This window comes from Gossypium hirsutum, chromosome D07 (genome assembly GCF_007990345.1).
Source record: "Gossypium hirsutum isolate 1008001.06 chromosome D07, Gossypium_hirsutum_v2.1, whole genome shotgun sequence".
Lineage (NCBI taxonomy): Eukaryota > Viridiplantae > Streptophyta > Magnoliopsida > Malvales > Malvaceae > Gossypium > Gossypium hirsutum.
The window spans coordinates 31,020,340-31,045,056 of record NC_053443.1 but is presented as its reverse complement, the minus strand read 5'-3'; the positions used below and the strand labels follow the sequence as shown (position 1 = coordinate 31,045,056).

At 31.6% G+C, this 24,717-nt stretch overlaps 2 protein-coding genes across 2 annotated transcripts; one reads left to right on the top strand and one right to left on the bottom strand.

Moving 5' to 3' along the window:
- Positions 1 to 6,786: 6,786 nt before the first annotated feature.
- LOC107956786 (protein bfr2) lies at positions 6,787 to 8,497 on the bottom strand. Its single transcript, XM_041096525.1, has 3 exons — positions 8,336 to 8,497; positions 8,136 to 8,227; positions 6,787 to 8,022 (listed from the first exon to the last, which is right to left on the bottom strand). The coding sequence occupies exon 3, from the start codon at positions 7,959 to 7,961 to the stop codon at positions 6,996 to 6,998; it is 966 nt and encodes a 321-aa protein (XP_040952459.1). The 5' UTR covers positions 7,962 to 8,022; positions 8,136 to 8,227; positions 8,336 to 8,497; the 3' UTR covers positions 6,787 to 6,995.
- Positions 8,498 to 21,217: 12,720 nt separating this feature from the next.
- Positions 21,218 to 24,010, top strand: LOC107954908 (uncharacterized). The gene is made up of 5 exons (XM_016890591.2): positions 21,218 to 21,443; positions 23,148 to 23,257; positions 23,354 to 23,396; positions 23,488 to 23,596; positions 23,705 to 24,010. The coding sequence occupies exons 1-5, from the start codon at positions 21,425 to 21,427 to the stop codon at positions 23,805 to 23,807; spliced, it is 384 nt and encodes a 127-aa protein (XP_016746080.2). The 5' UTR covers positions 21,218 to 21,424; the 3' UTR covers positions 23,808 to 24,010.
- The last annotated feature ends 707 nt before the right edge of the window (positions 24,011 to 24,717 follow it).

Genomic DNA, 24,717 nt, shown 5'->3' with positions numbered 1-24,717 from the left:
CATATAATTTTATTAAATATTAGCATTCCTTTGTACGATCAATATTAACGTAACTTAAGTTACATGCACACAACCTTTTATATTTTAAAACAAAATAATTTCAATATCAGAGCTCACTTTGGCAACTTATTATTTCAATTAAGTTATTTTAAAATATTTATAAACATGCCAATATTTAAATTTAAATTGTTCATAACGATAACCCAAAATAAGGTTGTCTCGTTGCTAAATGAAAAACTGAATATCTTAATCTCACATATTAGATATCAATTCAAATGCTGCCAAATTTGCAGAGCATTTGTGCAGAAAAAAAATTAATTGCATAAATCGATTTCAACTATTCAAGAATTTACAAAGCAACCGAAGGAAAATTTTAAAATTTAAAGATGATTGCTTTTGTTTTCTCTAACCAGCGAGAGGCCAAACCAAATAAAATGTTCCTTAATCACATAAAAATCAATGGTGGTCGACTTGGTATGCGCATTCTTCTAACTTTTTTTAACACATATAATAAAATTATAAGATTTATATCACATAAATACATTCATATGAAATAAACTGATGCACTAATTTTAATCTGAATCTACCACCATCTTTCACTTAAATAATCCATGTAAAAAAGCACTCATCTATAATAACAACAAACACAGCAAAAATCAAACAATTATTGATTCAATTTATATTGCTTTAAAACCCTAAAAATTTTAAATCTAAAATATTTAACAGATGTATGATCAAAACACCAAATCCATAAAATCTAAAAAAATGAATCAATTTAAAAATAATAGAGAATCAATTCATTCCCAATGATTCAACATGACGAGACTCGGATGCCACTTGTTAGAATTGAAAAAACAAGATCTAATATAAACTTAAAACCATAAACCAGGATCTGTCATGTCAAACCATTAAGAACAAAACTAGATGCAGAAGCGTACCTGAATTTATCGATTTCTTGAAATACATGGATCATGCGGTTTTGATCTTCAAAATTAGCGCACAAGTAATCTAGAGAATGTGACTCTCTCTTTTCTAAAGATGGGATATTAGAAAAGTGACCTATGTGTAATTTGGGAACTATAACCCTAATATATAAATTTTGCATATTAACCCTAATTTCTAATCAGTCCATCATCAATTAGAAATTAATTATTAGAGTATCTACACATATTTAGCTCATACTTTATTATGTAACTAAAGCCCAATAAACCTTAACCAAATTAAATACCTTTTAATCTGGGGTAACCTTTTATGATAGTAAATAGTAACATGTAATTATTCTTATTATATATATGTGATGATATCCATATTTTTCAACATTTATCAGAAAGAATTAGGCCTGCAACAGTATCTGGTGGCTTCAAAAGTCTTCAAGTGAAAATCATCTTGTATTACTTCTTTTGCTAAGGTGTCTGCAACGTGATTCACATCCCTGCTTTCGTATTTAAATTGAACTTCCCCATTCTGCCTTGTGAAATATGAGATACAATATATCACGGGGTCGATATTCCCATCAATAACAACATTCATGAAGATCTCAACCATGACTTGTTATCTCTTTCAACTATTACTTTCTGAATACCTTTATTCCATGTCAAATATAAGTCATCATAAACAGCCCAAGCTTTTGCATGTTCGACTTAGCAAAGTCTCGGGTTCCTAGAATAACTTGTAATCCACTCATCGACCAAGTTTCTAAGCATGCCTCATGCAACCGCATTATCGCTCTCCTTGATCACCGTGCCATTTGTATTCAGCTTCACTCAACCTTCTGATGGTGCTTTCCAACCACCAATCAGCTTTGCACCAGTCATCATACTAACACCATGCAACTTACCCTCCATAATATTCCTCGTACAGGCCTAGCTGTTGCTAAGTTCCTTTCAACACAAATATTCCTATTACAGAAAAGGAATTCATTCCAACCAATGCTGAATAAAATGCTCTAGTCCTCTCCAACCTTTATCCCATCAACATTTTGTAAGTTCCAAATAAGCCATCTTTACAATGGCAAGAAAAAACAACAAACAAACCTTACTAGTAAAACAACCTCTTGAAAGGATCGAGTAGCATCGTAATCCTAAACTACATGAAGTCTACTTTCATTCCATAAAAAATTGTAACTTGACACGATTATATGTTCAGTTTGGACGAGCAACAGATGTGATAACACTAGTGTATTCGAATTCATTTATTGAGTTTTATTGGATAATATGGATACTATTAAATGAGAAATCGAAGTGATGCAAAATGTATCAATGTTCAATTGTGATATTAAAGAATTAATTTAATGTAAAATTTTGGAATACATTATGAGTACTCAAATGTTATGTATTGATATATTATAAATTTGATACATGACATGATTGGTTTTGTGATTAACACTCACCTTGCTATTGTGATTTGTTATGTTAGATAATTTTTATTAAATCATTTAGTTTAAGTTGTTAAATTGTAAATCGAGGTAAGTTTATTGTTTAAATACATATGAACTTACTAAGCATTTGAAATGTTTACCTCACTGTTTTCCCTTTCTTTGTAGATTACCATTTTGCTGAACGTGTTGATCGGATCTATGAGAATGTCACACTATTTCGTTATTGATTCGGTAGTCTTTTAATAGTTTTGAATCTCTCTTTTGTGGCATGTAAATAGGAGTTATGCTTTTGGTAACATAAATGTTAGCATTGTTCAACCTATTCTAATGTTTGAACATTTGGTAAAGTAAAGCCAATTTAAATATGTTTGTTTTGGTAACATTTTGAATTAAAAGTATGATACTTGATATGATGTATACTTGAGTAAGAATGATATGACTAAATGATGGTGTGGAACGACTAGATGTAAACTTGAATTGGTATAAGTTGAATTAAATTGATTTGGTGTCAAATTGTGACATATTGATTTAGTTGATTGAGAAAATGGTTAAATGATTGTTTGACATGTGTTTTGGCACATATTTATGCAGTTAATTGTGATGCTAAATGCACCAAATATGTATAATGGTTTAGTTGGTTGAAATAGACACCAAAAGGCTTAGTTTGTGTCAAAAACAGAGTCTACATTGCGACGTTAAGCGATGGTCATCACGACGAGATCTGGGTTTTGGACCACAGCGTGACGAGGAACCCCGTTGTCACAACGAGGTAAAATAGACAGTCACATCGTGATGAGGAACTCCTCACGTCCCAACATCATTTTGAAGTTTTGGAATTATACAGTTTGGTCCTAATACGATTTCGGGTTAACCTCAAAGCATTCGTAAGCTCGTATTACGAGAAAGATCGTATAATGAATTTATGATCTATAATAGTTGTGTTTGCATGATTGACATTTTAATGTGAATGTTAATTGTTCATAGTTGCTCTGGCAACGACTGTAGCATTTAGGTCGGGCGAAGGGTGTTACACAAAGTATGAAAGATAGTAATTTAATTATATGGAATTTTATTAGCCAACCTATTTAAAAAACTACAAGTATGAATTACAAAATAACTACACTAAAGGAACAAAATCTTAACAAACATACGAGTCAATGTCTCGAGTAGGGGTAAGTATTCGATCGAGTCAAGTCGAATCGAGTCAAAAAATTTCGAGTTAGTAGAGTTGACGAATCCTATTTTAGCAACCGAACTCAATTTGAATTTTTTTCGAATCAGATCGAATTGAGTCAAAAAATTTTGAGTCAAGTTAACGAATCTTATTATTTATACTCAATGTTGCGTTTACATGAACCGATTATTTAACTAGTAAATGATGTATACAATTATTTAACTACATAAACAATATAATGGTTTTGCCTTTTAACTTAATGAGTAAACATTTATCAAAACAACGTAGTTTTGCCTTTTAACTTAATGGTTTTAACTTTTAACTTTAGAAAAGGTAAACATTTATCAAAATGGCGTAGTTTTGCCTTTTCTTATTTGGATTTTTAGATAACTCGAATTGTGTAATTCACATTCGAGTTAAATCGAAAAACTTAATTTTTTATTAGAGTTGATCGAAATAACTTGATTAACTGAAATAACTCGAACTATTTAATTCAAAAATTGAAAATTTTATCGAGTTTTTCGAATCGAATCGAATTTTGCTCACCCCTAGTCTCGAGACATGATTCTTCAAACTTTAAAACTAAAAATCATGAAATAGAAGAGACACATCTCAAGACATGGCTTATTGTCTCAAGACATTACTTTATATTTTGCTACTTTAACCCAAGATTCGTAACCTGGCTCTATTTCTAAGCATCCTTGATCTCAGTTTAATGTATGAGGGCCTGCTTGAGTTCATTTAACACGCATAACATGTATATTTGTATAATTTGCTTTAAATTTTCATAAATTTTGTATGTATGTAGATCAATTTTGAGTTGCTTGGACAACAGATGTGGTATCTTACATCCGATCATCGTCCAAATTGAATGTAGGGTGTTACAAGCAAGTTTTGAAGGGTCGGATTAATCATCTAACCAATGTAACTTTTCGATCTATAACTTAATAAAAAATTTGAAAAAAATTTAACCTCCTGTTGTGATGTTGTGATTATTGAAACATTTTTTGATTGAAAATTTTTCAATAAAAAATTATGGTTTTTTTAAGTCACCTAAAATTTTATAAAACTTATTTATTATACTTGAATATTTATTTTAAATTACAAAGCGATATTTTTCATTGGAAAATTTCCTGAATTTTTTTCCTTCCAATACTTACTCTACATTATGTGATTTACCTGTATTCATTGTAGGAAAATAGAAGAGTAGATCAACTAAATTCCTTTTCTCAGCTCCTCAAAATGTCAACCACTTTGCAGCGATAACCTTTCATTGCATTTGGGAATACTCTCATTATATCATATGTTGCTTACTTAAATCACATATTAAACAAAACCTAATCAAAATTTTGAAGAAAAAATTGGTAGGGGATTCCCAAGTGCTATTGTTTGCACTAATTCATTCATCCATGGAGGGATAGAACTTACTACTATCAAAAGATATCAAGAATTTCCAATTTTAAAAATTCTCAATTTCAACATTAACATAACCGGCTTTCTGGTTAACACCCATCTTATTGTTGTGATTTGTTATGTTAGACAGCTTTTACTAAGTTATTTAGTTTGAGTTGTTAAAATGTAAATCGAGATAAGTTTATCATTTAAATATATATGAATTTACTAAGCATTTGAAATGCTTACTCCGTCGTTTTCCCTTTCTTTGTAGATTACCATTTTTCTGAACGTGTTGATCGGATCTACGAGAATTTCACACTATTTCGTTATTGATTTGGTAGTCTTTTAATAGTTTTGAATCCCGATTTTGTAGCATGTAAATGAGAGTTATGCTTTTGGTAACATGAATGTTATCATTGTTCAACCTATTCTAATGTTTGAACATTTGGTAAGGTAAAGCCTATTTAAATATGTTTGTTTTGGTAACATCTTGAATTAAAAGTACAATACTTGATATGATATATATTTGAGTAAGAATGATATGACTAAATGATGGTGTGGAATGACTAGATGTATGCTTGAATTGGTATAAGTTGAATTGAATTGATTTGGTGTCAAATTGTGACATATTGATTTAGTTGATTGAGAAAATGGTTAAATGATTGTTTGGCATGTGTTTTGGCACATTTTTATGTAGTTAATTGTGATGCTAAATGCACTAAATATGTATAATAGTTTTGTTGGTTGAAATAGACACCAAAAGGCTTAGTTTGTGTCAAAAACAAAGTCTACGTTGCGAAGTCAAACGATGGTCGTCACGACGAGATCTGGGTTTTGGACCACGGCGTGACGAGGAACCCCGTCGTCACAACGAGGCAACATAGGCGGTCACGTTGCGACGAGGAACTCCTCACATCGCGACGTCGTTTTGAAATTTTGGAATTATTGTAATTTGGTCCTAATGTGATTTATGATCTGTAATAGTTGTGTTTGCATGATTTATATTTTAATGTGAATGTTAATTGTATGTAGTTGTTCTGACAATGACTGTAACATCCCGTAGCTTGGACCTATCGATCAGGTCAGGCGAGGGGTGTTATACAAAGTACGAAATATAGTAATTTAACCATATGAAATTTTATTAACCAATCTATTTGAAAAATTATAAGTATGAATTACAAAATAACTAAACTAAAGGGACAAAAATCTTAACAAACATACGAGTCAAGGTCTCGAGACATGGTTCTTCAAACTTCAAAACTAAAAATCATGAAATAGGAGAGACACATCTCGAGACATGGCTTTACTGTCTCAAGACATTACCCTGCATTTTGCTACTTTAACCTAGGATTCGTAACCTGCTCCATTTCTAAGCATCATTGATCTCGGTTTAATGTATGAGGGCCTGCTTGAGTTCATTTAACATGCATAACATGTACTAATTGCCACATTTATATAATTTGCTTTAAAATTTCATAAATTTTGTATGTATGTGAATTAATTTTTAGTTGCTTGGACAACGAATGTAGTATCTTGCATCCGACCATCATCCAGATTGAATGTAAAGTATTACAAGCAAGTTTTGAAAGGTCGGAATAATCATCTAACCAATATAACTTTTTGATCTATAACTTAAAAAAAATTGAAAAAAATTTAGCCTTCTCTTACGAAGTTGAGATTATGGAAACAATTTTCGAGTGAAATTCAATTTTCCAAAAAAAAAAGTCACCTAAAATTTTATAAAACCTATTTATTATACTTAAATATTTATTGTAAATTGAAAGGGGATATTTCGTTAAAAATTTTCCCTCCAATACTCACTCTACGTTCTGTTATTTACCCATATTTATTGTAGGAAGATGGAAGAGCAGATCAACCAAATTCTCTTTCTCAGTGTCAACCTTTCATTGCATTTGGGAATACTTGCTTACGTAAATCACATATTAAACAAAACCTAATCAAAATTTTGAAGGAGAAATTGGTAGGGGATTCCAAGTGCTATTGTTTACACTAATTCATTCCTCCATGGGGAGATAGAAGTTACTAATATCAGAAGATATCAAGAATTTCCAAGATGTAGCCATTGCAAAGCGGGCAGTTACCTCTCTGAACCATTAGCTCCCTAGAACAAAGCCGGCAAAAGGTATGGGCGCATGGAATAAACGCCGACCCTTTATGCCTAACCATGCACACGCCACACGTGTATTCCATCCCTCCGCTCAATGACACCGCTACTTCATCTTCCTCTTCATCTTCTTCTTCGTCGTCGTAGTCGTCATCATCTTCGCCCATCCCGTATCCCGTTTCCCCCAACAAATCCATTAATGACATCTTAACTGGCTCCACCACCGCACCCTTCCCCGCCGCTGCTTCCGCCGCTTCCTGTGCCGCCACCGCCTCCCTCGCCGACAATGATCTCTCCTTGGATAGTACCTCTACCGGAGGTTGCGATCCTTCATCTTCCTCAGGAGACTCGTATTCTTCGTCATCGCTGCCCTCAGCAACGTCGTATTCGTCTCCGTCGTCGTCGTCATCTTGGTGGTGGCTTGCGGAAGACATACGAATCGATGGGTGGCGGGCCATTTGTGGCTTGGAGCTTCTTGAGCGTGGAGCATCGCTGGGCATGGTGGCATCAACAGAATCATTGTGATCGGCGTGAGAGGAATTGTTGCCAAACCGAATAGAATCCCTCCGCACCAATTGCATCTTAGAGTTCACAACTGGCGGGTCAGAAACCGGGACACATTCGCCTCCATCCTTGGCATGGGTGGTGTCAGAGGAGTTAGAACGAGGCGAACCGTGGCGCGGGGACCGTGATCTACTACCTTGAACATTAACATCGGAAGTGGGGACACGGACGGAGGAGATCCAGGCCGAACCTGCTCGCTTCAGCCGTAACTTATCCCGAAACGTTTTCCAACTCTTCTTGTCTTTGAGGGTCCTATCGTCCCGTATAATATCCAGAAGCGTACGGTGCCGAGGCGACGATTTTCCATCATTATTTAAACCAGCCATACTAATCCGGCCGTTCTCAACCGCTGATATCTGCTCCAACAGCGTAAGCCTCCGGTTACCACTTTCCATAGCATTACAGTTAACATATATTGTTTATGGTTAGTAATATGAAATCATCATAATCATAATAATAAAGATATTTGCATCTACAGAAATAAAACAAACATCGGATACCTTAAGATTGGTGTGACGGTTTATCGGGATTTACATCTACAGAAACAGAACAAGTCTGACGAAAAAGACTTTCACAGCCTTCAATCATTCACCTGTAAAAGGAAACAATACAATTATAGCTAATTATTCATAATTTTGAAGTAGAAGAAGAAATATATTAATCATTATGAAGTATGGGACACGCACGGAAAAAGACTTACTTTGTCTGGCCTGGTCTTTTGTTTGTCTCTGTCTGTGTTAGAATTCTTTCTGGTTTCAATGTTAGGGTTTGGAGAGGGAGATAAAAACAGAGATTGTGAAAATGGAGCGAGTCTTATGGGGGAAATTAAGGGAGGGGCCTTGCCTGTTTTTTCTTTTTTAATTTCCTTGCTCCACGGAAATTAAATGGAAATAAACCCAAAGTATCCAACTCTCTAACACTTAACCTCTTTCCTTCTATTTCTCTATGTAGTCCGCTAAAAACTATATAAAAATAATAATTTAAATAATCAATTCAACTCTTATAAAAAATTATCATCCAACAAAAATCAATTAAGATTTCTATCTTAACAAAAATTATTAATTGACCAATTTAACCATTAACCGAACTAATATGACTGACAAAAGCCACTAGAAATTATGTCACCAAAAAAAATGCAGAAACTACTATATGATATTATGCTAGCATGCCTATATTAACGTGGCATGTCTCATCAGCAAAGAATATTTTCTTACAAACTAAAATATATTTTTTTAAAATTTAATTAAAATGTTCATATAGAATGAATATGAACAAATAATTATTTAGATTCATTTTGGATGGGTCAAAATTAAAAAAATTATAAATTTTAAATATGTAAAAACTAAATAAATATATAAGATTTTTCCAAATTTGATTGAGAAATTAAATACATTATCCACAGTTTAATTATTAAAACAAAATGAAAAAGATGAGAATATAGAGAACTCTTTTATTTAATTATTTGACCTAAAAATTAACTTTTATCATAAGTTAATAATGGTTGTGAATAACAAATTTATTTAATAAAATAATTTAGTAACTTTTTTTGTGTCAATTATAATTTTGTAACTTTCTAGACCTATGGTTATATGAAACGATAAAACATATAAAAAATAAGAATGAGAAAAGAATATATATAAATATTTCACAAATTTTAGAATTTATATAATATATAAAACTTTCAAATGTTAGCACGTATCCTAGATCGGTATTGATTATCCGTAGTTCCAAGACGAGTACAAAGTATTTTTTTTAATCTCTTTCTAGGAGTGGTTCATATGGAACATGTAGAATTTACGAGGAGCTATGCCGAGCTAGTTATGTACAAGTCATTGCAGATACATGTTATTCTAGGGCAAAGAGCTATGCCGAGCTAGCATTGAAATTGGTTCAACCCAGTCCCATGCCTACATTGTGGCATTGGTCTCGACTGGAGAGGAGATGGATAAAACTTAACACAGATGGTGCGGTTTCAACTACCAGTCTTACTGTATTTATTGGAGGTGTACTTAGAGACTGATGCAAATTGGCTGTGTGGTAAGGATTTGTTTTTTAAAGTAGAGGCAAGAGCGGTTCTAGAAGGCAGTCTAACCTACAATTCCTACATAGCTTAAATGGAAATTTTTTGCCCATATTCTACGGAAAAATAATAATTATTTCATATAAATACAAGTGCTAAATCAAATTTGTAGCTCGGAAGAGTTGGTTACCCTATGTTGGTTCTTTATTGTTCTTTCTTCCAAGATTGAGGGTGGTTAAATCTAAAAAAAAACGAAGATGTTCCAAAGAAGTCTCAATTTTATAATGAATTAAACCTAATCTATGATCTAATTCTCATAAAAGAATTGTTGTTTTGGTTCAAGTAGATATCAAAAAGTGAATTTTCAAAAAAAAAGAGAGAATATAATAAACTTATAATGTTATAAATAATAAGTTATGATCAAATCAATCTTAAAAGTTAACCTAAGCCTTAATTTTTTTTCCTATTGCTCATAAATATTCATAAATACTATAATAAAATTGAATTTTAAATTAATATATCAAAAAGAAAGGAGAGAAAACAATAGAAAATAAACATAATATGTAAACGATATACTATATAAAAAATAAAATTAGGAAAAAGAAACTTTCTTGCAAAGAATTCGTTGAAGTAATAGAGAAAATCAAGAAGGAATGAGACGATAGCTTTATTTTTACATTTATTAATAGATTAAGGTAGCGTTTGGTGCTTTTACATCTTTTTATTCCAATGGAATGTGATTGTTGAGAATGTGATTGTCAGGAAAGTTACTTTACAACGTTTGGTATACATTGGAAGGTGTTGATTAAAATCTCAAGAAAGTTACATTATCTTGCTTAGTTCACTAAATACTTTCCTAAGAATGTAGTGATAATTTATGATATTACCCTTATTAAATAAAAATAATATTAATGTATTTAATTTTTATAATAAAAACTATTCTTAACAAATATATGGATAAAAGATTTAATAATAAAATTTAATTGATACTTTTTAAATTATTTTTTTATTTATAATTTTAATTAAAAGTAAAATTGTTTTAAATTTATCTTGTATGTATATTCTAAACATACTAATGCATATATAAAATCGTGAATATATAAAATTTGTTTTGGAATAAATTAAAAAAACTTAAAATCACGTTTTGTTTTAGGTAAAGGCTAATCATTGGTAGTCTTGTAACGCCCCAGTTCTAACGGAAACAAGGTTTGGCGAATAGTCCTAAGATATTATGACTGGCGGAGTGGTATTCGCCCAGGTACATTTTGGGCGGATACAGTTATGTGTTTCAGTTAATGAAATGTTATGTCAGATAGCTATGTCAATTGGAACAAGGTAGTTACCAAGTGGAAAGGTATTGAGAGTGTGTGTAATAGCCCAACTTGCCCAGCCCAATTATATAAAATAAATAAAATAAATAAAGCCCAAATTAAACCTATTACATCAGGTCCAGCCCCAGGCCCAAATCACCTAACCCTAATCCAATGCAAAACAGTTTTCAGCCAACAAAAACCCTAAGCCTCCAGCGCCGCAACACCCCCAACCCCCCGCGTGTGCGCCTTCGTCCGTTGCTCTGTCATGCGCCTCCAGCAGGCCTCCGTATAGGGGTGTGCAAAATTCGGGTAAAACCGAAAAAATTCGGTTAACCGACCGAATTCGGTTAATCGGTCGGTTAACCAAATTTTTTCGGTCGGGGGTCGGTTAATTATTTTTTAATTTTTCAGTTAACAGTTAATTCGGTTCGAAACTGGTCGGTTAACCAAATTTTTTCGGTTTAACCGAAAAATTTAATAAATAAAATTATAATATATAAATAGGCCCACTATTCACCTAAACCCAATCCAAACCCAAGTATTCAACCCAACCCAATTACCCAACCCAACCCAATCATAAAAATTACAAATAATTTAATAAATAAAAATAAAATTCTAAAACTGTTTGGTTCGCTGTATTGGATTAGAGGTGTATTGGATTAGAGGTGTAATAGCAAATCAACTGTTTGGTTGAATGTAATGGAATAGAGGCGTAATAGTAATCTTGTGTTTGGTTGAATGGAATAGAGGTGTAATAGCATAATGGAAAAAAACTAAAATGACTAGAATACCCTTAGCATAAATTTGTTTTGGTAAATGATTATTGTTATTGTTATTTAAATTTTAATAAGATTATTAATATCAATAATAAATAATTTAATCATATTTAAACATAATTATTATTAAATATATTATAATTAAAATATATAATTTAATAAAATTCTTAATAATCAATATTCTTATATGAATTTACTCAAATCATAATTTAATAAAATTCTTAATAATTAATATTTTTATATGAATTTACTCAAATCATAATATATGATACTATAAAAGATAATTTGAAATAATTAATATTAAAATTAACATGTAACTGTTTGTTACTCATTCTTTGTTTCTTATTCTTTTTGTTTTGATCATGTATCAATCATTTAAACCAAATGCTTGGTTGTATTGAACAGTGTTTTATTACTTTATAAATGCATGATTTTATATACACAAATACATATGTATAGGAAAATTATCTGAATGAATGGTTAATATTTATTATCAGCAAAACTTAGTATATACACACATAAATTAAGGTAAGATAATTAACTCGATATCTAGCTTGAGCAGCTCGAGTTTGTCTAAACAATACATCAAAACTTTTTATTTTGAAGCTTATAAACTTAAACAGCTTAAGTGTCTTATTTTTCATTATGCTATAAAGGGAATATAAATAAATACCAGAATTTTGATAAGAAAAATTGCAGCAAGCAAAGCAATATCCTGCTATTAAAGTCACTATAAATATGTAATATAGCAAACAAAGATCTCTCAACTGATCTTTAATCTTTTTAATCATTTGTAAATAAAAGAAAAAATTACAAAAAAGAACAACCTGCAGAATGTTTGATGACAAAAACTAACAAAAATCCATGATTCAATATCAAATTCAAGATGCATTCTCCTTTTTCAGCTTACCAAGTTCTTGCTTGATGACTCCAAACCTCTACAAAACCGTATTACAGCTCATCAAGCTTCGATTAAAGTTTTGAGGAAGTGCTTTCAAGAAAATAACTCTGGTATAAAACGGGTAGACACAATAGGGGGTGTATCGGAAATTGACCTTGATCTTAGCCAACATAAGCTTGAACCTATCAAAGTCGTTGAGAGATGCTCTTCTCTTCTGGACAATCAACTTTCTACCCCACGAGCTACTTTCCCATTTGTTCTTACCATCTGCAAGTTAACATAAGAGTGATAAGAAAGAAAACATATATTCAAGAAACAACATTACAAATGCTAGTGAAAGCTGTCGTCGTCCTTACCAGCCTTCTCCATAGCTTCGATCAACCCATTTGTTCTTGGGAACACGTGGAATGTCAATTGTGATATCTGTCAATGTAAGCCTCTTGAAGTTCATTTGGCCTCTTACCATATCTGGGGCATCAACAAGTGCCTGCCACATTAAAAATACAGTCACTTCTTACACACATCTCCAAATAACACCTATAGGACTTCAACTAGACTAGTTGGCTGATAAAGGAACATTGATAATTGAGCAGACCATAATCCAAAGACTAAAACCAGCAAGATGGGTTAGTAGAAAAATTATGCAGCCAAAATCTAATGGTCACATTAAAGACATGTTTAAACCCTTCATATGACAAGTGATAAAGGAAAGGGCTTTCTTACATGACCACAGGTAAGTTTGCAGGCAATTGCATGACTTGCTTCATGCAAGAATACTGTAATGAGCTTAAAAGGCAGCAACAACACTGTTCTCCATAGCTACAACAATCAGGGGGAAACATTAGGTCAATCCATTTAAGCAAACAGAGGCAACCAGTTCAAATTCCAAATAATGCTGTATCTTTTAACAGAAATTCAACTGCAGTGAATCCTCCTAGAAAACTCCTAAAACTTTGGCATCCTCATCCTTATGAACAACTTATGAAAATTGTTGTAAATGCCATAGCATTTATGAGTTCCTTATGAACAGATTTACAACAAGTATTACAAAAGTAAATCACAAATGCTCCCAGAAAAGAACCCAATTTCCTTCAACGTGCAAACCAAGAAACTATTTAAACTGTTAATCTATTTCGTAATTCAAATTACCATCAATTCGATGGTTTCTCCAAAACAAGAAACTTATTAAATTTTAAACTAAAACTAACAATCATGGCTTAGTCAACTAAACCGTAGATATATCATCCTTCAAACAAACATAACCAGGGAGCTCTTACCAAAATTACCCCATTGTTTTTACCGTGTTTATATTGTTTCCTTACAACAACCAAAAGCATAGCAGAGAAAAAGATGATCTTTGTTATAAACAAGAGAAAAAAAATTCAAGAAAGAAGCTTACAACAAGAATGACAACAGTGAAGACACCAATTGTAACCAGAAAGGTAACTTGGCCATTATTGCAGCAACTGTTTAGCTCCCAGTTCACCATTTTTCTGCCTTTATTTCAAAATCTAAAAAGAACCCCTTTTTTTTTCAGGGGTCTTTTGTTTGGGATTTGAGAAAGTTAGATGAAAACACAATATATGTTCCAATATCCAAATCATTGAACTTCAAATAAATAGAAAAAAATATCTCAAAAAGTTTATAATAAAGGCTTCCTAAATTACCAAGCATCAAAAACCCAGAAATTTTCATCATTTTCATTCACAGACCAAATAAAGAACTATGAAAACACACTAAAAGGAAAAAAAATCTCGATAAGAAGAACACACCCACAAATGGTACGCCAGAGGATGTTAGAGGAGCAGAACACACTAGATGTTAGAGGAGAAGACGGTGAGGAGAGTGGAGAAGAAAGGTAGAAGGAAGAAACAGAACGTGGATTTTGGGTAAAACAGAAGCGTGAATCGGGAGGGTAAAACAGGGACCAAAATTGAAGCAGCACCTAATCTGAGCTCAAGGAAGAGATTAGAAAATGGTGGATTTTGGGGATTAGATCAGTAGTGTATTAGACCTGTAATAGCAATACACTGAACCAAACAAAGTATTAGAGGGGGATTAAGCGGGACCCACCGATTAGGGGTGTATTGGCTATGCCAATACACCCAACCAAACATGGTGTAAAAGTCTAAAAATAATTTAATTATGTAGTGATTCAATTCGGTTAATTCGGGTAATTCGGTTAATTCGGGTAATCCGGTTAATTTGGTTAATTCGGTTAATTTTTAACCAAAAATAAAAAATATATAATTTTTGGTTAATTCGGTTAACCGACCAAATTAACCGAAAAAATTTCTGTTCGATTAATTTTTTTTGAAAAAATTTCGGTTCGGTTAACGGTTAAAAATTTTGAAAGGTCGGTTAATTCGGTTAATGTTATTTCGGGTCGGTTAACCGGTCGGTTAACCGAATGAACACCCCTACCTCCGTACACGCCACGTCCACCACCTCCGTACGCGGTACCTGCAAATAGAACATAAACAACGCAGCAAAGAAAAAAGATTGTATTTTTTTTCTGTTTTTTGATTTCATTTTTGAAGGAGGCTATAAAATCAGAGAAAAAGCCCTTTGTTTTTTTTACGCGCATATTGAAACAAAAAAAAAGAGAGAAAAGAAATCAAAGATCGTTTTTTTAAGGTGAATCCCAAAGTTTGCTTTCGTTTTTTTTCCTTTTTTTATTTTTCTTCGATCTGTTATTCATTACCATATATGCATATATGAGATAATAAAAAGGAAGGGGATGGAATCCGTACTTGGTTAAGCCCGCCGTCGAATCCTTCATTGGTTCTAATCGGAACCGGATGGTTGGGGGCTCCGATGTTGAGGCGGCGCAAAAGGGATGTTAGAGGGTTAGTGTCGTTTTGTTAGTAAACTGGTAGGGTTTTTGATTTAGGGTTCTTTAGTGGCTTTTATAAGGAGCGAAAAATGGCACCGTTTAGGGCCTATTTCAGTGGCCTTAGAACGGTGCTGTATTGGTGATTCAACCTCAGCGACCCGCGCGGTGACCCGACCCGAGGGAAGGATCCGCGCGTTTTTTGCTCAATGGTCTATTTGCGCAATAAGCCCCTTTGTATTTGGTGTTGTTTCGATTCAGTTTTCTTCTTTTTTTAATTTGTACTATGCATTTAACTTCGACTTCATTTAAGTCCTCAGTTAAGCGACGTCGTTTCCACTGTTAGGATTTGAATGCCCGGATCTGTGTGTTTATTTGTTGTTTTAGTCCTTCGATTTTTAGTCGAATACAACTTTAATCCTTTTTTTATTTATGTGTGCTGCTTATTTAATATTGTTTTATTACAATTTAATTTTCGTTCCATTATTTATTTTATTTGGTTTTATTTTCTCTTTTAATTTTGTTTTGATTTTAGCTAATCTCTTATTAGTTTAATTTTAAGTTTAAATTAGTTCTTATTTTAACAAATTTAGTTCTTATTTATAATATTATTTTAATATTTCAAATTAATATTGTTTTAAATTTATCATACATCAAATTTTTAAATCTATTATATTCTTTTATTTTCAAACTTGACTTGTTATTATTTATTTCATTATTGATTTTTCTATATATATTTTATGAAATTTTGATATGATTTGTGTAGGTTTTTTGATGTTTTTTTATTATGTTTTAAAATTCATCTTTTGTATATTTTACATATATATATTATATTTACATGATAATATTTTTCATATAATATTATTATTCTTTCGTATATAACTTATTAAATTATCCATTTCTAAAATATATATTGTTGTTTTAATATTATTTTGAAATTTTTTTAAAAATGGTGTTTCATTAAAGCACTAAAGTCATTTTATTTCGTAAATTTTTAAAAAATGCTCGGTGTTCACGATTCTCGAGAGAATTGTGCCCTAACTTACTGGGCTTCAATTTTTTTCGATGAATTTAGATAGCCAAGTATTTATTTTGCAATAAAACCATACAGGTTCTAAATAAAGTTTTTTTGGGATTTCTAAATGTTAGACCCTAACTCACTGGATCTGACATTTTGCTACCTCGAATTAAAGATTTTTGAAATAAAGGCAATATTTGGTGTTTAAAAATTTCGAGAAATTGAATTCTAACTTACTGGGTTCTGATTTTTCGTTTGACCCAAATAACCAAATATCCTTCTCAAAATGTATGAGTTTTAAAAGTTAAAAGATAAACTTAATTTCGAAGATTAAACTGTTGCACCCTAACTCACTGAGTGTGACAATTTATTTCTTTGAAATGAGTGTGTCTTATCATCCAATTCGGTTTGTTCAAATTTACTTTTAAAAGGATCGTATTTTAAAATCTTTTCAAATCTTCAACACTAAGACATTAAACAATCAATTCGGTACTAATTTTGGGCATTACGAGGGTGCTAATCATTCCTCGCGCGTAACCGACTCCCGAACTTGTTTTCTCAAAATTCGAAGACCAAAATCGTTATTTTAGTAAATCCAAATGTTTTATTAAAATCTTAAGGTGACCCGACCACACCTCGAAAAAGGATTGGTGGCGACTCCATTTTCATTTTCAAAGTTGATTCCCTTTTTTTTAATAAAAAAATAGTTTCGACAGTGTGAGTTCATGTTAGAAGAATAGTGTGTTTTAAACGTGATACTGTGCAAGTTATGTTGTAAGGTAAGCTGGTTAGGAACCAACTGGATGTGAACCAGAATAGTTAAAGGATAAAGGGGTATTCAAATAGGTTTCTCGAAAGTTGTGGACTTTTAGATAAAACATTATAGAAAAAAGTACTTGTCAAGTTCTAATAAGGACTTAGATTATATTAATAGATATTCAAGATTTGGGATAAAGGAGTTCCCTTTTTCCTTCCTCTAGAATATTATTATCTGGGGCTTAATAAGCAAAAAGGTATTTCTTTGAGTTGAAGATGAAATCTTGGATTATATGGATGATTATTCATGTCAAGGTAAGTTTTATGGCTTCGTATGTTATGAAAGATTAGGCCTTTAAGAATGTATGAACTGTAAGATGAAGAAGTAAGAATTTTTATGTGGGTTATTTGGGTTAGAGATGATGACAAGGTTATTTGAAATGAGTTTTAATGGTGATTTTCTATTTTATAAGGCAGTGGTTGCTATAATCCCTGATTGGACGTTGGATCTAAGGTTCAAGCTACTATCTATGGTTGTCAAGTGAGTCTCTAAGCTGACTATTGTTTGAATATTGTTCACGTGAGGGATTTTGTGAAAGGTGATTGATCTATGAAACTGAATCTAGAAAAGTATGACATGATGATTATGTTATTGCATGAAAGTTTGATGGACTTTGCATGTGTAGTTTGTATGAAATCTGATGAATTTAAATTAGTGATAGGAATCCTGAAGTTAAAATATTATTGTATGGGCATGTCTGGAAATAGTTTGGGTGTCTGTATGAATCAAGTGTTGAGTCTTGAATGATGTCAGTGTATGAAGAGTCTATGTCTGCTCATCGCGGTGGAGTCTAAAGGGATCCGTCAGGACTAAAAACATAATCTCTGATATGAATCTCTGAAAGAAAAAGTCCATGGCCATGGCACCATATTATGTAAGACCATAGTTGGGCTATGACATCATATGGAAAAAAATTAAAGAAATGTTATTACCCAATAGGGTTCTCTACGTGACCCAGGACGATGGGGGTAAACCTCATGAAATGTAAGTCTAGGCGAATCCCTATTGTAAACATGCTAGAAAAAAGGAAGTGTTTGCGTCAATCTATGAAAAAGTAGTCTTTTTGGCGATCTATGAAAAGAAAGCCTTTGTGGCAATCTATAAAGGGAATGCCTTTGTAGCGCACTCTAAAGAATGACCCTTATGGCAACCATCTGAAGGAAACGCTTCTGTGGCAGACCTTGAAAGAAAAAAATGGTATTTATGATGAACTCTAAAGGAACGATAGTTGCAATGAACTCTGAAGGAAAAAACCCATGTGGCGTATCATGTTACACCTTCGATGAGATATTCTAATGAGCTTCCCTTATGGCGAGCTTCGTATGAAATGTTATGGCGTACCCTGCATGGTCTTTAAAGAAGAACAGAGAAACTAAAATGCGGCAAAAAACATGGCGAATTCGAAGTATGGGTTAATTATACTTGAAGAACAAATCTGAGTAAGGGCTATGTCTAGTAAATTGAAAAAGGTTACATGTTTGTAATTTTTAGAAGAAAAAGAGTATTCTCCATAAATGATCAAGTTGTATAATTAAAGAATGTATTTTCTATTTAAGTACGAAATCATTTATAGATTTCGAAGAAATGATGACTTAGAGTATGTATATAAGAATAACAATATTTTGTCTAAATGAACCTCTGGAATGGGTATGATTAAGGAATCACGAAGCTACAGAGTGAAGAACGTGAGCAATGTATCAAAGATGCAAAAAATAAGACATGACTTCAGAGTCAGGGGTGACATCTATGGTAGGAAGAATGACATTCTTGGAAGTTATTCTCTAGAGACAAGTTGAAGAACAAAGAACAAAGAACAATGAGATGGTAAATTAAATTACTAGATGTGAAATACAAAAAAAAATGATTCAGGTAAATGGGTGTCTATCTCACTAAATTCTCATGAACTTACATGGATTGTGTTTTCTATTCAAGGTTGAATGTGATGTTGTGCCTGGGGGAAACGATACCAGTACTACACCTAAGAAATGGCGTATTGAATTATTATGCATACAGAGCAAGCTTGATGGCGTGATCGAGTTTGTTTGGCACATAGAAACCCTTGAGTTGGGATAACCACATTAGACCAGGACATTATTTTAGTAATATTTGTAATCAAATCTTTATGTATTATAAGGGAAATTCTTCAATGTTTATACTTATGTATTGTATTATGAGGTCTTGTAATTAAGTAGTTCAAATCTATTGTAATTTGTGTAATTAAAGTTGGGTTACATTTGTATTAGACTGGTAACACCCAAGATTCAGATTCGGTTGGTCGGATCAATTTTAGGGTGTTACAGGTCTAATTCATAATCCCTACACAGCTTAAATGGAATAGTTCTACCGATATTTTACAAAAAAATAATAATAAGTATTTCATACAAATACAAGTGCTAAGTTAATTTTGTGGTTGGGAGAAAAAAACAAAACCAAAGAAAAAGTCTTACTTGCAAAGGATCTGTTGAAGTAATAAGTAAGACTAAGTATTAAGAAAGAGGCAATAACTACCCTAAATCAATATAAAATAGAGTTAATTTTTTCTTAATATTTTTTAAACTTTCCAATCTACATGAGAAAGTAACTTTCCCACCTTTTGTCATGGGAATCACATTGCGATGTTTATGGAGAAGTAACTCCAAGGGGAAGTTAGATTTCAAGGAAAGTAAATAAAATTTGACATTATAGTTGTTGGAATAACTTTCTAACGGATTAAATTCTCAAGAAAGTAACTACTTTCGTTCATACCAAATGCTACCTAATATCCTAAATCAATATAAGATAGGGTTAACTTTGTGTTAATATTTTTTTTAACTTTCTAATCTACATGGGAATCACATTGCCATGTTCATGGGAAAGTAACTCCCAAAGGAAAGTTAAATTTTAAGGAAAGTAAATAAAAATTGACATACCAATCATTAGAATCACTTTTCAGTTAAATTCCTAAGAAAGTGACCACTTTTTGTCATACCAAATGCTACCTAAGTTTGGATTCAAAGTAGGAAATGAAAAGAAATTAAATGAAAAGAAAGTAAAAGAGTGGAAAATTAAAGAAAGTAAATAATTACTATTGTGATAGTTAAAGTTAATGAAGAAAAAAAAATTAATGTTTTTGTTGGGATAGAAAGTGGAAAGGAAAGGATTAATTATAAAGAATTTTTATAATTATAACCTTTTCATCAAACAATTAAATGAAAGAAATGACAAATATATATTTTACATCTTAAATTTTATTTTGCTTTCACTTCCTTAGCTTTTCTCCCAAAGTGGAGGTAAATAAAATATTTAACTTTTAAGAAAAGTTTACTTTTTCTCATCTAATTATAATTTTTTTCTCTTAATTTCCTTTTATTTCTCTTCTACATTTCGGGTTAGTTTAGATGGGCGGTGCGTTTACTTTTGATAAGGTTAAAAACAATGGTGATGGTGAGATTAGTTATTGTAGCGATGAGATTGATGTAGCAGTGAGATTAGAAAGTGTGGTCGGTTATGTGTTTAAATTAGAAAATGACTATTAAGAATATTAGATTAGAAATTATATATAATAGAAATTTTTTAAATTATTTCACTTTTACGAAATTATTAAAAATATGTGAATTTCTAAATTCATTTAATAAAATATTAAAATGTATCTTCTGATATATTATTATAAATATTTTAATTAATTATAAAATTAATTTAAATTATTTATTAGATAAAATGATAATTATTTTTTTGAGGTAAATCGGAGTGGGCTATATTATATAAAAGAAAATAAAAGCGTGACAAACACCAAGTCCAACAGTAGCCGAACACAAAACAACCAACGACCCAAATATGGCCCCAAAACCTACCCAAAAGTAATAATAGGAAGGAAAAAAAAGAGCAAAAAAAAAAAGAAATACTAAAAGGCGTGCCCATCATTTTGTTGCCCAAACAGAAACCTTCTAGATGCCCGCCCCAACAACAATCAATCACTCTTCATTTCCAGACAGTTCGATTCTCAGAAAAAGCCTCCATCTTCCCCAAAACTACACAGAATACAACTTTCCTCCCAAAAGACTTCCAAAATTGTTTGGCCTTCCTTAATCTGGTTCCCTTATCTTTTCTGCAGCAAAACGACTTCTTGCAAAGGATGGAACACCTCCCACAAGGTAAAAGCTCCAGTTAATTTAAAGGCTCCTTGTGTGATTGAAACCAATTTAACCACACTGTTGAATGTCATCCAAATATTGCATCAGTGAGGTTGATAAGAGTTTTTTACCCCTAATTGCATCACATCGGCCTTAATCGCCAAACCAAAGGGAGCCTTAGGTGGGTTTAGATGCATAGTACGTTTACTTGTAGTTAATGTAAAAATAATAATGACAGTGAGGTTATTTCATTTCTCTGCCGAAGTATGAGAAGTTAATCTATTTGTTAAAATTTAAAATTCATACTTAAAATTTAAAATTCATACTTTATAAGAATTAAAAAGTGAGTCTAATTGTTTGTAAATTTATAAATTTAAGCTTAATTTTTTTAATATTTATTGCATATAAATGGTAGAAGTGTTGATTTTTTATTAAAAAAATTCATAAAGATAAAAGTTTAACACTTCTAAAATTTTGTAAAATATGAAAACCAAATTTGGAAAAAGCTAAAATTAAAATCAATTTTCAAAGATGTAATTTGTAATTTGATTTTTTTAGGGTAAATTATTTAGTTAGTCATTCAATTTTTAAAGTGTTTTTATTTTAGTCACCCAAAATTAAATCTTTGCGATTTCGTCACCTAATCTTTAGGGTATTTTTATTTTAGTCACTCAAGTGTTCAATTATATGCGTCACATCATGTTTACACTTTCATTTTTGTCACTCAACTTTTAGGTCGCTTTCATTTTGTTCACTTCAAAATATATATATTTTAAGTATTGTTTGGGGTAAAAAACCAAGGATTAAAGTGAAAAAATGGTAGAAACTAAAATAATACACATAAATTATCAAATTGTACTTGTTTATTCCATTGCTGAAAATTCTAAATTTCTTTTTAATATTGAAATTTTAAATTTCAAAACATCAAAATAAATTAAATAAATTGTTTAAATTTTTTTTATCCTTTGATAATGCCAACTGATTTGTTACCACAATATTGAAATCAATTAATTTAATATCCTTCTAAATCTTAAAATTTATTTTATGTTCCTATATCATCCTTAAGGAAATCGATACAAATGTCTCATATTTAGTAATTGTCTACTATACTTAAATTTCTTTTGATTATATAGTCTCGAATCTTCCATGCAAGGCTAAAAGTAAAGGAGAAAAATTATTGCAATTAATTAAATTAATTGCTTGTTCTTTGTTCGGGTAAAAAAGTGATAAAAAATATGCATTTTGTTTGGCATGGAAGATAAAATTAATTAATTTAATTAATTGCAATGATTTTTCTTTGCTTTTAGCTTAACATAGAAGATTCAAGATCATATACAATTATTAAAGATAAGTTATTAAGTTGATTTTAATTTGAAAACATAAAATAAAATTTAAAATTTTAGAAGATTAAATTAATTAATTTTAAAATTATAGTAATAAATCGGCTCACAGTATCAAGGATATATTTTTTAATAATTTATTTAAATAGTTTTGAAATTTAAAATTTAAAGAACTTTCTAGAATAGGGTAAACAAGTAAAATTTGACAATTTTTTTAATGTATTATATTTTCATTTTAATCCTTAATGTTTATCTTGACCAATTGGTGGGATGACCAAAATGAAATTCACCTAAAAGTAGATGACAAAAATGAAAGTGTAAATATAATGTGTGGTGATAAAAATTGGAGGATGAAATTGATCAAAATGAATCCGCATGATCACAGTTGACACTTTTCTATTAATTGTAATTCCTTCGGGAAATATAAATCCAAATTTCAGCAAGCCGAGCAAAGACAGGAGTCGAGAAAAAATTCCTCTTTTCCTGCCGTCAACGGTATTTTTCTTTATCATTCTTCCGATTAAGTACATGTTTCACCTTTGTTTTTCTTTTAACTGTTTGATCTGCTTATATGTAGTTTGAATTTTACAGGGCTTAATCTTTGTTTGGTTCCCGAGAATATCAACAATGACTCATATCCTTTTGATTAAAATAATAATTCGTGTAATCGGGAACTTAATAAAATAGATTTTTTTTTTATGTTAATTCCCTTAACCTAAGCTAACGCGGCAACCAGAGAGAAAAAGATAGAGAAAGGGCTCAATCCAGGTCAGGCAACAAAGGGAAAGCTGGTTCCAAGGACGATGGATTGACCCCTGAACAACGCCGTGAAAGGTTTCCTTTATTTTTTCTCTTAATTTTCTTTATGAAATCTAAATTACCTTTTTTTCCCCCTCCTTAGCCTTCTGATTGTGATAATGGGGTCCATTTTTTAATTTGCAGAGATGCAAAGGCCTTACAAGAAAAGGCCGCAAAGAAGGCAGCGCAGGCGGCAGCTGGAGGTAACACTGCCGGCGGTGCTGGTGGAAGTAAAAACAAGAAATAATATAATAAAGACGGTGAGATGATCTACCGTGGAGGTTAAAGTTAGTGTTAATCTGTTGATCGGGGAATTTGATCTTTGGTTTCCAGTCTTCGTTTCGTGTTTTTTAAAGTTCAACAAACCCTCGGCTTGCTTATATATTTGGCATTGATGTTGACTGTTAATGGAATTGATTTCCTATATAGCATTATGGAATTTTTCGTTTCTATGATTACCTGTAGTTATCAATTCCGGTAGATAAAACCCCGTATCGATTTTGATCATCTTGCTGGTTTGATTGTTTTCCCTTCTATTGCATTTCTGGTTTGTACATATTTCTTTTGGAATGGTTATGCCTTTGAAGGTAGGTTTACTGTTACAGTTGTTTGTGTAAATAGCTTACTTATGGTGAAACTATGGTTAAACCATTTGTAATTTCCAGAGGATTATGATTCATTAACTGTTTTCGGTGATAGTGAACTAATTAGATGCAGATGTGGAGAGTAGAACTAATATGTTTGTTGCATTTTCTTTTCTCCTTGAGACAGATTTATCCGTGATATAATTTCTAATAGTTGTAAATCAAATTCTGTTAGAATCTAGTTATCTATGGCTGGCTTCAATTTCCATGCTAGACTGCATAAGTTGAAATATATTCCATGTTATTTATTTATGATTTGATATAACCATAACGACAATTTTTTCTTGTTATGATCACGGTGGCTTGGTTGGTATATTAAGCATCACAGTGTTCCAGAGTCAGCTGAGTTTGAGCATTTGTGTTGCTGCTATTCATTTGCGGCTGGCATTGTAGTTTTATTGTCTCAATTTTAGTTTTAAAATGGTTTCTTGCAATAAATGAGGACTGATAACCATAGTAGCTGGTGTTTTCTCAAGAATATACTGCTCCTATTTATTATCATAGGGTCCTGCT

What these genes read in the sequence shown, in the direction of transcription:
- LOC107954908 (XM_016890591.2), top strand. An exon ending in CTCTTTTCCTGCCGTCAACG is followed by an intron (nt 23,258 to 23,353) that starts GTATTTTTCTTT and finishes TGAATTTTACAG; the next exon opens with GGCTTAATCTTTGTTTGGTT. An exon ending in CCTGAACAACGCCGTGAAAG is followed by an intron (nt 23,597 to 23,704) that starts GTTTCCTTTATT and finishes TTTAATTTGCAG; the next exon opens with AGATGCAAAGGCCTTACAAG.
- LOC107956786 (XM_041096525.1), bottom strand. Translation starts at nt 7,961, where the DNA reads ATGGCTGGTTTAAATAATGATGGAAAATCGTCGCCTCGGCACCGTACG.